Source organism: Carcharhinus amblyrhynchos, chromosome 23 (assembly GCF_965287045.1).
Source record: "Carcharhinus amblyrhynchos chromosome 23, sCarAmb.v2.hapA, whole genome shotgun sequence".
Taxonomy (NCBI): domain Eukaryota; kingdom Metazoa; phylum Chordata; class Chondrichthyes; order Carcharhiniformes; family Carcharhinidae; genus Carcharhinus; species Carcharhinus amblyrhynchos.
The window spans coordinates 14,618,840-14,634,891 of NC_137346.1; the positions used below are offsets into that span (position 1 = coordinate 14,618,840).

The 16,052-nt window shown below is 47.2% G+C and overlaps 1 protein-coding gene across 2 annotated transcripts; it reads right to left on the reverse strand.

The window, feature by feature from the left end:
* Positions 1-1,709: 1,709 nt before the first annotated feature.
* srsf1b (serine and arginine rich splicing factor 1b) lies at positions 1,710-8,087 on the reverse strand. 2 transcript variants are annotated; one of them, XR_013889301.1, is made up of 5 exons: positions 7,476-8,087; positions 5,882-6,069; positions 5,027-5,199; positions 3,870-4,630; positions 1,710-3,014 (listed from the first exon to the last, which is right to left on the reverse strand). XR_013889301.1 is itself a non-coding variant. In XM_080210908.1 (4 exons), exons 1-4 carry the CDS (start codon positions 7,670-7,672, stop codon positions 4,436-4,438), a joined length of 753 nt encoding a protein of 250 aa, XP_080067034.1. In that variant the 5' UTR covers positions 7,673-8,087; the 3' UTR covers positions 1,710-4,435. The 2 variants fall into 2 exon arrangements, 1 of the variants encoding a protein (XP_080067034.1); XM_080210908.1 differs by having other exon boundaries at positions 1,710-4,630.
* Between the last annotated feature and the right edge of the window lie 7,965 nt (positions 8,088-16,052).

Below are 16,052 nucleotides of genomic sequence, written 5' to 3' on the forward strand. Positions count from 1 at the left end.
AGTCTCTGGAATGCAGAGGTCATACCAACATTGCAGAACCACCAGCAGTTAACATATCTACGTGCAGTTAAGACTGTACACAGGATTAGGGGTATTTATGTAGCACGTAATCACAAAACGTGCAAACATCCCACTATTTTCCACCAATTAGGTTCAATAATACTGACACTGACTAGGAAGGGCAAACTGGAATAGAGGGCAAGATTCTTTGAAAGAAACGGGGCAGGCACTATATGGACCAGAGATCACATGTCAATTTCCCTCCCAGACCAATTGTGAAAATTTCTCAGGTGCTCACAATGCACTAATAAAGCAGGGCTTTAGCTCTTTGGTACCAAGAATTTGAGTAGTGGGAAAAATTAATAGTTGAAATTTCCACATATGGATAGGCTAAATGGAACATGCAAGATAACCTTCAAGGGTTATGATGTAATCAGTTCATAATGGATGAGTGGTCACATTATGTTAGAATATGTTGCAGTGAGATAATTAGGTTGCTCACTTTGCTGATCTATAGATGGTCACATTCGAGAAATTCAACAGAATATCTTCCAATACCATATTAGTATTCTAATAGTGATCTTCCATAAATTCAGGCACTATGATTTTCCTTCTAGATCGAATAACCAGCGCCCAATGGCTAATACAGGACTCAGGATGGATTGCAGTTAAAACAATCCAGAAATGTCAAAACCAAAATACTGACAACACTAACAATGTCAGAGACGTTTTGTCATTTAACTTTAAAGCATTATATGCTTCTCATTATAGGAATTGGTCATTGTCATGTTGCACCTGGAAGAATCATCCAAAATAAAACCATATAATCTTCACAAAAACCACTAAGATACTATCTGTTAAAACACAGCCAGAGCCCTTGTCCTGCAATGGTACAATGAGATTCGGACAGTTAAGCCAACAGATTAATTCTATAAATATGCAAATGCCTGCATGAACCATAAATTACCAAGTTATTTCACAACACTGCCAAACGCAACCAAAGTTCATGATCGCTAATTGTTAAACTTTCCCCGATGGAAACCTCACGATAACTTGGGTGACAAGTCATTCATAACGAATCTACCCTTTCCACATTTAAAAGCTCTGAATACTCAGATCTGCTGATGCAATGTAGTTCAGCACTAGAGGATGTCATCACCAGAAAAAAGTTAAACAACAAAGTAAGCTATCAACCACTCTTAGGTCATTAGTGGGGCGGTGTATTAGACTGCGTAATGGCACTCAAATCTGATTCCCAAGCATCTAGAAGCTAAATCAGATAGTTAGGCAACTTTCTGCAGCTTCAGCAAGTGGTGTAGCATTGTCCAGCTCTACTACTTGACATTAAACTGGCAAATATTTTTGGATATCAACCGACTAGACAACAGTTTATGCTTAGTGCTAGTAATTGCTAGTGCATTGTCACTGATAGTTTACAGTATAGGAATGCATTTTTTGGCTAATTCATTTAATTAGGTCACTTACCAGAATACCCAGGCTACTAAAATCTGCTATGCAAACTAAGGCACAGATGGCAGGGATAATGTACAAATATATCTGAAAGACCCAGGTGCATAGAAGTTGTGGAGATAGTCATCTCTAGTAAGGAAAGAATGTGCCATTTTGCAATACGTGACATGGGAAATGTGTAGATCAACCAAGATAGAGAAAATACTCCATTGAAATGAAATGTGAAAAAACAGCAAAGGGTTTGTCGATCCTTTATTAAAATTCACAACATTCTTCATCTCACTGTGTTTAGCCATTACACTCATCAGGTACGTGTTATCTAATGTCTCAGGGAGTGTTGGAAAAAATAGAAGTGTATGCACTTTGAACATATAAAATATATCAAATGATGCTAACCACAAGATGTCTCTACACTACAAGTGCGTGCTTTAGGAGCAACATTGTGCTCTGCTGTTCCTTTCTAATGAAAGAAACCATTTCCTGGAGCAAGCAATGAAAGCCAACCCAAATAAAACCTGTAACTATCCCCCAGTCTTAGTTTTGGAAATCAGCATCCATGTAGCAACAGATCAATTTGTGAAAGTGGGAAATTGTGTCATGTGCTAGCATACTTGAAGCGCATTTCTTTTTCTTTTACAAAAAAGGCAACAATTTAGTTGTGGAATTATCTTGATTTTTCTGTTAGATGTTGGATTTAAATTTTGCCACTAACTAAAATGACAGACAGGTAACTACTGCATGACAAAGCAAGACCAATACGCTATCCTTGTTCATTACCTAACCAAAAAAATATAGGAATTTGCATAAGCAACTTGCAAATGAGTGGGAATATATAAAATGCGTATCATTCAGCATTTCAATGTGAACAGTTTTAGGATTATTTAAGATTCCTGAAAATTACACAAAACTGGAAGCTAAACACCTGTTCACAAAATCACAAACTCAAACATACAATTAGAAAAGAATTTATTGTCAAAATGGAGGTTAAACATTTAAGCTATGAATAGAAAGTAATTCTTTTGGGCCAAAAATTAATCAATTTTATTTATTCCCTTAATTTTAGTATGCACAGCCAATTTAGACTTAATTTTTAACAAAATACCCCTTAATCATAGTTACAAAAAGGTAAAATATCACCCTCCTTAAATTGTTACCAAATCCTGAATGCCGAATCCATCCAAGGAGATTGCTCCAGCGTACCTCTCCTGGTCCTGGTTTCACTCCGTTTACGAAAAAAAGGCAAAAAAAGGCCAATCCCACGGGGATCCATTGGACTCCAACTGACAAAAATCAAAGGGATGATTTTTGGAATAACCAATTGTGGATATGGGGGGAAAAAAAACAAAAAAAAAGAACATAAAACAAAAAAAAATCCACAAATACACGGTTTGATTGGGGCAGGAATCCACTCCTACAGCTCCTGGTAATATGATCCCGCTCCATGAATCCATGTTATGATCCTCCCTATCCTATCCTCACAATGAATTGAATCCATAGATCCAGCTCCAAGGATTGGGATCCAATGAGCCCTCTCCAATCCAAACCTTTAATAACCAGCAAAACCAAAAAAGGAGGCAAACGTTAGATACAACAAACAACAAAGTTTATATGGGGTGGGACAGTTATAGCTATCATCTGGCCAATATTTACAGATGTTCTGACAGATGAACAGCATAAACTGCATCCACACCCCCACAGTCAAAGTGAACGTTGTTACATATTTTAACAAGAAACTTTATTCCACAATACCATTAAAAAAATGACAACTTACTATTGTAGTTAAGTATTCACTAACCCAACATCATAGTAGTCCACTAATGGGAACACATGATAGAAGCCATACATTCAGCATACTTAACTACATTAAAGTATGTCCATGGATACTGCTTAGTTTACTTTGGATGTACACGTAAGGAGGAACAAGATGTTGGACTAGTGGATATCAATTTAAGCCCTGATAGCATTACTACATACGCACTTCAGTTAGCACAAAATTTACTGGTGCAGTTTTTACTTTCATTGACACCTTCATTTCTAGTTACCATGTGAAAGCTAGTAATTGAGTTGTACTGTACATGTAATTCACCACTTAACTGCATTACAAACTAGATTGATGAATTTTTGATCCAGGTAACCAAACTGCTGAAAGACAGCCGTTTTACTTTTTAATTCTTTAAGTTTTAAAAGTTTTAATCAATAGGACTTCTGTTCAAAATGGTGAAAACCAATGCCAGACTAGTCACACAGAACATGCAAGCTCAGCAGTATTGATGCCGCACAGAACTTCGTAACCCGGCACAGTAACACCATAGCTCATGGATTATACAACCATTTGTACAAGAGAAGCACAACTTCAATACTGCCAAGTTTAATTGTGACAATAGCACTTGGAGTCATACCATTGCCTCCATAAATGATCAGATTCCTCCTCCTCCTCCAATTAGACACGATTTGACATTCCTAATATGACTGAAATGAGCTCCACAATCCTTTAATCCAAAGAATGCTTAATCCATCCTCAGTTGAGATATGTCTATAGGAAAATACATGAAAAGGTAAGATAAGGTACAACACAAGGTTTTCACAAAAATGTTCACAACAGTCCTATCTACATAGCCTCCTACAATTCTTACATTAGGACTTATTCAATTGAAATGAAATCAACTATAAACATTAAACAAATTACTGCAACAGTTTACTGTTAATCCAAGTCATGGTGACACCATTTTGAAAGCTTCCCAGACTCCAAACCTACTCTGTCTATACAATTATCAGACTTCAGTAATGACATAAGAGGGAATGTTAACAACGAAGAGAAGCAAACCTCTTTAAATGGATTTCAATTTAAATTGTGTACTAAACTTGAATAAAACAAGTTAACGTGGATTTAAAAATAAAGAATCCGTTCTATTCAGGGAAAAGAGTGGTGGTGTACTACAAGGAATTCCATCAATGGATTTACGATCTAGCTACGCGAGCGTGATCTGCTATGACGGGGCGAGTAGCGGGGAGATCCTCTGCTTCGTCTGGGAGAGTAACTACGGCTTCTGCTGCGACTTCGGCTACGGCTTCTGGTTCGACTGCGGCTACGTGAACGAGATCTTCCATAGCTTGGACTTCTTGGACCATCAACTTTCACACGGATATATGCTGTTTCTCCCTATTGAATACGTGAAGAGAAATGTTCACTACTTTCAAACGGTATTCAGGAAAGCCACTGAATAAGGCTAATACTACGTTAAGTTTCTTTTCTGATGAAAGATTACCTGCTTAGCACATTTAATGGCAACTTTCAATCAAAATATTACAACATACTGAAAAATTTTGGATCATATTCAATGCATAATATGTCGTTTAATTGCAAAATTCAGCACAGTATGTTCACCCTTAGTTAAAAATTTATATGGACCAGCACCCACCCTGCAGATAACATCATATGGTATTAGCCATAAACAGAAACCAATTTGCTCGAGCCATTCCTTTGGTCAATCTCTCCACCACTTTCTTACCTGAAGCTCCAAATGAATAGTTAGGTTTTCAAAATTGGGTCACATACCTCGTGAGATCGGAATTTTGTGTTATCCAGTTTTCGCACTGCATAGCTCATATCTTCTTTGCGAACAAACTCCACGACACCAGTCCCATCACGGAAAACATCAGCGTAACATACATCACCTGCTTCCCGCATGTGATCTTTCAAATCCTGCCAACTACCACTTGGAGGAAGCCCTGAAAGAGAATATACATTAATAACGATTTTGGCATGCTTGGTTTCATTGGTCAGAACACTGACTACAGGAGCTGGGACATCTTGAAGTTGTACGAGACATTAGTATGGCCATACTTGGAATACTGTGTCACTCTACTACATAAAGAATATCAAACTAGAAAGAGTGCAGAAAAGATTTTTACTAGGATGCTACCAGGATTTGATGGTTTGAGCTATAAATAGGTTGGAGAGACTGGGAACTTTTTTCCCTTGGAGCGATCTTATAGAGATCTATAAAATAATGAGGGACATAGATAAGTTAGAAGTCAGCAACTTTTCCCAAAGGTAGGGGAGTCTAAAACTAGAGGGCACAGATTTAAGGTGAGAGGAGAGAAATACAGAAGGGTCCAGAAAGTGTTTTTTTGGCCCCCAACTCATAGGGTTGTCTGTATTCGGAACTACTTGTCAAGAGGCAGTAGTAGAGGCGGGGACAATTGTCTAAAAAGCACTTAGTTACATGGGTAAAATGGGCATAGAGGGAAATGGGCCAAATGCGGGCGACTGGGGCTACATTAGTGGTAAAAACTGGGCGGCATGGACACGTTGGGCCTGTTTCCATGCTGTAAAACCTCTTATGACCACGAATTTAGGTCGCTATACAAAAATCGAAATGACGAGTAATCACCGCACTAACCGCCTCACCTGAAACTACCACTCTGTATTCCGAACGCCTAGAGGGGGGGCCGTATCTCCCTCTGGGGGTCTGCCCGCCGCCCCCTCCACCACCACCCCCTCTTCCAGTCCCTCGCCCACTCCTTGGAAACTCAACACGCAGACGGTAACCATCGTAATCGTAACCATCTCGACCGTATACAGCATCCTCGGCATCTCTGAAAAAGCACAAAAACGGTTAAAAAAATCCGCATGCTGTTTAAGGCAACAGGGGTAGCGGTGATTTTTCAGTTGGGGGCGTGAATAATCTAGCAACTGAAAATGTACAACCTCAAAACGAGTTCCGCTATTAAGGCGACCTTTGTACACGTCCTGAATCTGACTCAGTCACACTTCGGACTGCCATGTGTTTGCTGCACAACGTGTTCTGGCAATTCAAGAATTACAGCGACTGAAATACAACACCAACAAATTGAACCCGCTATCCTGAATTCCCTTCCAATTCGAGTCTCCCCCTCCCCCGCCAAAAAACCCTGTACGTGCTGCTCTCCTGCTTACGAGTCTGCAGCAAAAACCCGCCAAACAAAGGGCTTGCGTGGCGCCCTTAGCTTCTGCAGCAAAATGGCGAACAGATGGGAGATGCCTTAAATTACACGCATAGTAGCTTGTAAAAGCAAGACTCAAAACAACTGCATACTCGGAATTAAACCGCAGTGCATCGAAGTTCCGGTTATTTAAGTATTCCACAAACCCACCCTGAAAGTCTGCCATTGACTTTCCATTAGAGCAAGATCGATTTCTTGCCTAATCCAGTAAAGCGCGCAACTCGAAACAGCAGGCAGCAGACTCCCTACCTCCTCCCCAAAAAACCCAAAGCGCTGCGCCAACTGTAATCTCCCAAAACAGTGCTGTAACAGTTAAAAAATGCACCAATTGCAATCGCCTCGAATTAAAAAAATTGTATCAGTTGCAATCCCGCCAAACTAAAACATTGCACAACTACAATCCTCCAATTAAGTTGCGCCAAATGTAATTCCCCAAAGGTTAATACCACCAAAAACAATCCCCCAAAATGTCATACCATAGGAAATCCCCCCAAAATAAAAAAGTTATACCAAAGATAATCCCCCAAAAAAGTTAGCCCAAAACCAATCATCCCCAAAATATAAAGTTATACCAAAGGCAACCCCCCCAAAAAAAGTCACACCAAAGGTAATCCACCAAATATGAAGTTACACCAAACACAATCCCCCAAACAATAGCATCAACTGTGATCCCCCGAAAAGTTTTGTACCAAATACAATTCCTTAAAATTAAATTGCGCCAGGTCCAAATCCCTCAAAAAGTGAAGATGCATCAAATACAGCCCTCCAAATGTTGAATTGCACAAATACAATCCCCCAAATTTAGTTACACCAAATGCAATCCCATCAAAAGTTGCATCAAATGCAATCCCCCCGCCAAAAAAAAAACTAAATTGCAGCATGTAATCCTCCTTCCAAAAAAAATTGTACCCACTCAGCCCCACGCGGTGCAAAGTCTGTGAAGCTCGAGGAGAGAGAGTGTGGGGGAGGGAGAGAGAAAGAGCCATGTCTGTCTGCAAGCCCGTCCCTCCCGGCTGTACCTCGGGTCTTCGAACTCGACGAAGGCGAACGGCGGGCCTCCGCGGCGGTTCTTCAGGTCGATGTCCCTGATGCTGCCGTACTTGTAGAAGACGTCCTCGATGTCCTTGGTGCGGATGTCGGGCGGCAGGTTGCCCACGTAGATCCGACAGTCGTTGTTCCCCGCCGGGCCACGGATCACGCCGCTGTGGTTCTGCATCCCGTTCCCCTCCAGCCCGACGGTTGGTGCGACTCGGGTGAGGAAGAAAAGAAATAGAGAGAGCTAGAGACAGGGGCTACGCAGGCCGGGGCGGGGTGAGGACGACTGGCGCGACTTCGAGGACAGAGATTTGACTTTAAATAAAATAAGACTTTTAAAAGATTTTAAAAAAACACACGGGCACAAATCGCGATGGAGTGGGTTAGTGATTTCAGGAGAGTCTCTGGAGTAAGCTGAAATATCCACCGTCTGCCTCTCGCCGACAGCAGATCAAAATGGCGGCCGCTTTCCCTCACCTCATTCCGGGGAGGCCAACGGCACAAAATAGTGCCGGGCGCCGCGGAGGAACACGAGCCGAGGAAAGAGATCCTCCCCGCCCCTTTGCTTCCAGCCGCGCGCTTCTCTCCAGCACCCCCCAAGAGTCGGATGTCTTTACGTCAGCTCAGTGCGCGGGGCTGGCGGAGTGAGACGGCGCTTAGCCGGGCAGGGATGTGACTGCTGACGTCAGCGGGGCTTTGCGCGGTCTTGGCCTCTTTCTATGCTTATTTCAACGCACTCACCCCGTGTCCACTTCCCATAGTCTCTCCAGCCCTCCCCTTCCCCTTCACTGCCCTGCCCTCCCCTTCCTTCCCGCCACTGTCATGCCCTCCCACCCCCGCTTTGCCCTCCGCTCTGCACCCCACTCTGCCCTGCCCTCCCCCCCCACTCTGCTCTGCCGTCCCCCCCTACTCTACCCTGCCCTCCCCCCCCCCCTGCCCTGCCCTCCCCCCCCACTCTGCCCTGCCCTCCCCCCCACTCTGCCCTGCCCTCCCCCCCCCACTCTGCCCTGCCCTCCCCCCCCCACTCTGCCCTGCTCCCCCCCCCACTCTGCCCTGCTCCCCCCCCCACTCTACCCTGCCCTCCCCCCCATTCTACCCTGCCCTCCCCCCCATTCTACCCTGCCCTCCCCCCTCCTCTGCCCTGCCCTCCCCCCCCCACTCTGCCCTGCCCTGCCCTCCCCCCATTCTGCTCTGCCCTGCCCTCCCCCCCCCCATTGTGCCCTGCCCTCCCCCCCCCATTCTGCCCTGCCCTCCCCCCATTCTGCCCTGCCCTCCCCCCATTCTGCCCTGCCCTCCCCCCATTCTGCCCTGCCCTCCCCCCATTCTGCCCTGCCCTCCCCCCATTCTGCTCTGCCCTCCCCCCATTCTGCTCTGCCCTGCCCTCCCCCCATTCTGCTCTGCCCTGCCCTCCCCTCCCCCCCCCATTCTGCTCTGCCCTGCCCTTCCCCCCCCCCATTCTGCTCTGCCCTGCCCTCCCCTCCCCCCCATTCTGCTCTGCCCTGCCCTTCCCCCCACTCTGCTCTGCCCTGCCCTTCCCCCCACTCTGCTCTGCCCTGCCCTCCCCCCCCACTCTGCTCTGCCCTCCCCCCCCACTCTGCTCTGCCCTGCCCTCCCCCCCCACTCTGCTCTGCCCTGCCCTCCCCCCCACTCTGCTCTGCCCTCACCCCCAACTCTGCTCTGCCCTCCCCTCCCACTCTGCTCTGCTCTGCCCTCCCCCCCACTCTGCTCTGCCCTCCCCCCCCACTCTGCTCTGCCCTCCCCCCCCACTCTGCTCTGCCCTCCCCCCCCACTCTGCTCTGCCCTCCCCCCCACTCTGCTCTGCCCTGCCCTCCCCCCCCACTCTGCTCTGCCCTGCCCTCCCCCCCACTCTGCTCTGCCCTCACCCCCAACTCTGCTCTGCCCTCCCCTCCCACTCTGCTCTGCTCTGCCCTCCCCCCCACTCTGCTCTGCCCTCCCCCCCCACTCTGCTCTGCCCTCCCCCCCCACTCTGCTCTGCCCTCCCCCCCCACTCTGCTCTGCCCTCCCCCCCCACTCTGCTCTGCCCTCCCCCCCCACTCTGCTCTGCCCTCCCCCCCCACTCTGCTCTGCCCTCCCCCCCCACTCTGCTCTGCCCTCCCCCCCCCACTCTGCTCTGCCCTCCCCCCCGCCACTCTGCTCTGCCCTCCCCCCCACTCTGCTCTGCCCTCCCCCCCCACTCTGCTCTGCCCTCCCCCCCCCCCACTCTGCTCTGCCCTCCCCCCCCCACTCTGCTCTGCCCTCCCCCCCCACTCTGCTCTGCCCTCCCCCCCCCACTCTGCTCTGCCCTCCCCCCCCCACTCTGCTCTGCCCTCCCCCCCCCACTCTGCTCTGCCCTCCCCCCCCCACTCTGCTCTGCCCTCCCCCCCCCACTCTGCTCTGCCCTCCCCCCCCCACTCTGCTCTGCCCTCCCCCCCGCCACTCTGCTCTGCCCTCCCCCCCACTCTGCTCTGCCCTCCCCCCCCACTCTGCTCTGCCCTCCCCCCCCCCACTCTGCTCTGCCCTCCCCCCCCCACTCTGCTCTGCCCTCCCCCCCCCACTCTGCTCTGCCCTCCCCCCCCACTCTGCTCTGCCCTCCCCCCCCACTCTGCTCTGCCCTCCCCCCCCCACTCTGCTCTGCCCTGCCCCCCCACTCTGCTCTGCCCTGCCCCCCCACTCTGCTCTGCCCTGCCCCCCCACTCTGCCCTGCCCCCCCACTCTGCTCTGCCCTCCCCCCCCCACTCTGCTCTGCCCTCCCCCCCCCACTCTGCTCTGCCCTGCCCTCTCCCCCCACTCTGCCCTGCCCTGTCCCCCCACTGTGCCCTGCCCTGCCCTCCCCCCCCACTCTGCTCTGCCCTGCCCTGCCCTCCCCCCCCCACTCTGCCCTGCCCTCCCCTTGGGCAGTGTGAGCCTGGCACATTGGCAATGCCACTGGACAGTGCTGAGGGTGGGGACCTATGGGGGGCCTATAAGGGGCTGGGCTTATGGGGTGGGGCCTGAAGCGGCAGCACAATTGAGGGGGGGAGGTGCCAGTGCTATTGCCACTTTGCAAGTGATTGTGGAGGAAGGTATGGGGTCTGTTGCCACTCTGCAGGTCATCAGGGAGAGAGGTGCAGGGCTTGCTGCTACTAATGTATTTGCACTTGAAGAACATTTTAACTATATAAAGGAAATGACAAAGAATCAAATGTTAATGGATGTTTTTGGGGTTTTACAGCAGTCTTGCAAGTAGCCAGCAAATTAAAAACTGCCTGTTTCTTAATGCCCTGCTCCAACAGTTGTCAAAAGTCTTAAACTGAGAGATTCCAATACAGAGCTTTCTGAAAGCTTCTGGCCAATGTACCACCCAGTGTTGTATGGAGCTGGTTACTTGACCCTCAGCCCATTCTGACTTAGCTGTTCTTTGCAGGACAAGGAAGGAGTGGACAATGATAGATTGGCCTCAGTGTCCTATAGAGAGTGGAAAACATAGCTAGCAGTGCCACTCCTGATGGCACCATCACCATAGGACAACTTTGGACCTATGGGTGAAGTCTTTATAGTAAGCTCACTAGCAGACAATCAGTGGTCGCAGTCACGTAAAAATCTTTTATCTGTGCAAGGTAATGAAGGACTGTAGTACTCACCCGTATGAGCTATACCCCAACATGACTTTTTAGTTAAATGGTATAAGACTCCTACTTACTACCCACAGTGTCATCAACAGAGAAACAAATGCACAAGAGTCCCTTCAGAAGAATATAATAATTATAGAAGCCATACAGTGCAGAAGGAGGCATTTTGGCCCATCGACAACAATCCTACCCAGATCCTATTCCTGTAACCCCACATATTTATCCTGCTAGTTCCTTGACAGTAAGGGGCAATTCAGCATGGCGAATCCACCTAACCTGCACATCTTTGGACTATGGAAAAAACCAGAGCACCCAGAGGAAACCCACGTAGACATACAGGGAGAACATGCAGACTTCGCACAGACAGTGACGCAAGGCCAGGATTGAACCCGGGCCCCTGGCACTGCGAGGCAGCAGTGCTAACCACTGTGCCACCATGCCACCCAACATAAACTTTTAATTTGAATACAATCAGAAGGAAGCTATCTGAACCATATTGCTTTTATCTGTGTCAGGCACACTATTCCTTGCGGTGCCCAACTGTTGTGAAAGGCCTCAGGCTCCCTCCAATGCCAGTGGGCACGGACAAGACTGCAGAAGAGAGGTCGGGGGCCACCCAACCCTCTCATGGGATTTTCCTGCACACCAAGCAGATGAACAGGGGGGAAAGTTAGGAACCCAGTTGGTCTTAAAGTGCCATCAGGATTGAACTTCTGTAAACTGTCCTCCATGAGTAATAGTGGGTCACATCCAAAGAATGAACCCAACCAAAGTCCCACAGTTCCATTAGTAATAAGTCAATACCTTTCAGTATGAGAGGATAAGCCTCTTGGAGTTGTTTACACTAAATTCTATGTCCTGTTCTTAGGGCAAGGAGCGTCATGCTGTTTTTAACTGTTGGAAGCTTAAAAGGTGGGAATGCTTCAGGCTGATGGGATATAGAACATGGTGCTCATGTGGACTGGATGGACTGTGGTGCAGTGGTAGTGTCTCTATCTCTGGGCCAGAGGCTCTGGGTTCAAGTCCCACTGATGGCCCAAGAAGGTGTGTTGTGCAGTTTTGGGCGCCGTACTTATGCAAGAATATTTTGGCCTTGGAGGGAGTGCAGAGGAGGTTTACTAGGCTGATGCCAGAGTTGAGGGGGTTGAGCTATGAGGAGAGGCTGAATAAACTAGGCTTGTACCCATTAGAGTTTAGAAGAATGAGGGGAGATCTCATTGAGACATATAAGATGATGAATGGGATGGATAGGATAGAGGTGGAGAGACTCTTCCCGCTCAGAAAGGACAGTAGGACTAGAGGGCACAGCCTCAAGATAAAGGGGGGGGGCGGTTTAGAACGGAGTTGAGGAAGAACTTCTTCACTCAAAGGGTGGTGAATCTCTGGAATTCTCTGCCCGTTGAGGTGGTGGAGGCTACCTCACTAAATATTTTTAAGATGTGGGTTGATGGGTTTTTGATAAGAGAGAGGATTAAGGGTTATGGTGAGAGGGCGGGAATGTGGAACTGAGCCACGACAGATCAACCATGATCTTATTGAATGGCGGGGCAGGCTCGAAGGGCTAGATGGCCTACTCCTGCTCCTATTTCTCATGTTCTTAATGTGGCCACTCAGTTTGATTATCAACCTTGAAATCCTTCTAGTATGGCTGATGGTAAGAGTGAGAGTGTTTTCTGGTCAACCATACTGCAGAAGGCAATGGCAAACCACTGTAGTATTTTGCCACACATGATCAATTTGAAGTTCATGGTTGCCAATGTTCTCTGAGGGCACAGTATCTCGAGGAGGATTTGTTTGGATTAGTAGTTACTGGTGGTCCTCAGCATTGGCATGACAAAGGGCATCCATTCACAGACTGGTCATCTGTGAAATGTTGACTGAGATACTTCCCTGTACTGCAATAAAATGAGAGATCTCTGTTAAAATGGAAAGATTTCATAGAACTATTGATCATATTGTTTTATTCATCTCTTCCAGAGACAGGGTGGCACAGTGGTTAGCACTGGCCTTTATAGCGAGGGGGATTGAATATAGATGTAGGGAGGTCTTGCTGCAACTGTACAGGGCACTGGTGAGGCCGCAGCTGGAGTACTGTGTGCAGTTTTGGTCGCTGCACTTACGCAAGGATATTTTGGCCTTGGAGGGAGTGCAGAGGAGGTTTACTAGGCTGATACCGGAGTTGAGGGGGTTGAACTATGAGGAGAGGCTGAATAAACTAGGCTTGTACTCGTTAGAGTTTAGAAGAATGAGGGGAGATCTCATTGAGACATATAAGATGATGAATGGGATGGATAGGATAGAGGTGGAGAGGCTCTTCCCGCTCAGAAAGGACAGTAGGACTAGAGGGCACAGCCTCAAGATAAAGGGGGGGCGGTTTAGAACGGAGTTGAGGAGGAACTTCTTCACTCAAAGGGTGGTGAATCTCTGGAATTCTCTGCCCGTTGAAGAGGTGGAGGCTGCCTCACTAAATATATTTAAGACGCAGGTTGATAGGTTTTTGATAGGCAAGGGGATTAAGGGTTATGGGGAGAGGGCGGGAAAGTGGAACTGAGCCACAACAGATCAGCCATGATCTTATTGAATGGCGGGGCAGGCTCGAAGGGCTAGATGGCCTACTCCTGCTCCTATTTCTTATGTTCACTGCTGTCTCAAAACGCCAGGCTTGGGTCACTGTCTGTGTGGAATTTGCACATTCTCCCCATGTCTCCATGGGTTTCCTCTGGGTGCTCTGGTTTCCTCCCACAGTGCAAAGGTGTGCAGGTTAGGTGGATTAACCATGATAAATTGCCCCTTCGCGTAAGGGGGATTAGCAGGATAAATATGTCGGGTGACAGGGATAGGGCCGAGGTGGGATTGTTATCTGTGCAGGCTTGATGAGCTGAATGGCCTCCTTCTGCCCTGTAGGGATTCAATGATTCTGTGATTCTATTCTATATGCCTGGCCTCCTTTGCTAACCATGACATTATTAGAACCAGGAGCTGTATCAAGGAAATCACAGCTGCAGACACATAGGGGGGAATTTTCCCATCGTGCCCACTATGGGAACCGTAGCAGTGGGAGGGAACCATGCAAAGGTCGATTGATCTCAGGCGGGATTTTCTGGTTTTGGAGCGAGTACGGTTGGAATATCCGCCCATACCTTTTCATCCTACGCTGTACTTTGTTTGGACGTTTTTCAAAATAGCCCTTAAAAAAAAATCAGCAGTAACATTGCATAAGTATAAAGTTCGACTGGAAAGTTAACAGTGGTGTATGGCTGGTAAAATAACACCAGATAATCGGTGGCAGCGAGTTACAGAAAAGGAAAATCATTTATAATTACCATTCGCTACAAATGTTGGGATGGTCCCAATATTTTAATGACAGTTCACAGCTGTCATATATTTCTTGTGAGCTGCTACCTCTATGTGTCCCCAGAACCATCTGTCTGCATTAATTTCTTGTTGAATGATAACGAGTGAACAGAACAAGTAGGGAAACAAAACACACAACCCCGGCCTTACTGTAGTAACGATAGTATTTTCACTTTCTTGGGGTGTTACGGGGTTTGTGTGATTTTTTTTACATTTAAGGGGTCTTGCACACTGAACAAAACTTTTACGTGAAGTAAAATCTTAGCAGTTAAAAAGTGAATATTTTTAGCTTTCCTGGTGCTCTTTTTTGTTCAAAAGAAAATCTTCCATGGGATGTTGGCGACATTGGCAAGGCCAGCTCAATCCTCACTACCCTTATAACAGAGTGGCTTTTGCCAGAGGGCGGTTAAAAATCAATCACATTGCTGTCGGTTAGGAGGCACATTTGGGCAGATTTCCTTCTCTAAAGGAGATAGAATCATACAGTACAGAAGAGGCCATTTGGCCCATTTGTCTGCACCAAACATGAGAAACATCTGACCTCTCACCTAATACCATTTGCCAGTACTTGGCCCATAGCCTTGAATGTCATGACATGCCAAGTGCTCATCAAGTACTTTTTAAAGGATGTGAGGCAACCTGTCTCTACCACTCTCCCAGGCAGCGCATTCCAGACCATCACCACCCTCTGGGATTGAACCAGACGGATTTTGACAACAATCAACAACAGTTTTGTGATCACCATTACCAAGACAAGCTTTCAATTCCAGATTAGTTGAATTGAGCTTAAGTTTCACCAGTTCCATGATGGGATTTGAACCCATGTTCCCAGATCATTGTCAAGACCTCTGGATTACTAGCCCACTATTGGACTTTAACCTGGTGTTGTGAGACATTTTACTGTGTTTACTAGCCCACTGACATTACCACGGCATGGTCATTTTCTCTTTCCTACCTAGCCTTTTTATTTATTTATTAATTTTAAAAATATTTATTCATTCATGGGACATGGGTGCCACTGGCTGGCCTGCACTTATTGACCATCCTTAGTTGCCCGAGGGCAGTTAAAAGTCAACCACATTGTGCTGTGGCTCTGGAGTTACATGTAAGCCAGACCGGGTGATGATGGCAGATTTCCTTCCCTAAAAGACACTGGTGAACCAGATGGGTTTTCCAATAATCGGCAATAATTACATCATCTTTAGTAGATTAATTCCAGATATTCAAATCCAGGTCCCCAGAACATTAGCTGAGCTACTGGATTAACAGTCTAGCGATAATACCACTTGGCCATCACCTTCCCTTTTCGCTATCACATTGGTAACTCTCTTAATCTATCTCACAAGTTCCACACTGACCTTCACTGGGATAAAGTTAAAGTTTATTTATGAGTCACAAGTAGGCTTACATTAATGCTGCAATGAAGTTACTGTGAAAATCCCCTAGTCGCTACACTCCAGTGCCTGTTTGGGTACACTGAGGGAGAATTTAGCATGGCCAGTTCACCTAACCGGCACATCTTTGGACTGTGGGAGGAAACTGGAGCACCTGGAGGAAACACACGCAGGCACAGGGAGAATGTGCAAACTACACACAGAC

Coding starts and splice junctions, on each gene's coding strand:
- srsf1b (XM_080210908.1), bottom strand. CDS start 7,672: ATGCAGAACCACAGCGGCGTGATCCGTGGCCCGGCGGGGAACAACGAC. Junction 6,070..7,475: donor GTCGAGTTCGAAGACCCGAG/GTACAGCCGGGA, acceptor GTGCTTTTTCAG/AGATGCCGAGGATGCTGTAT. Junction 4,631..5,026: donor CAAAATTCCGATCTCACGAG/GTATGTGACCCA, acceptor CGTATTCAATAG/GGAGAAACAGCATATATCCG.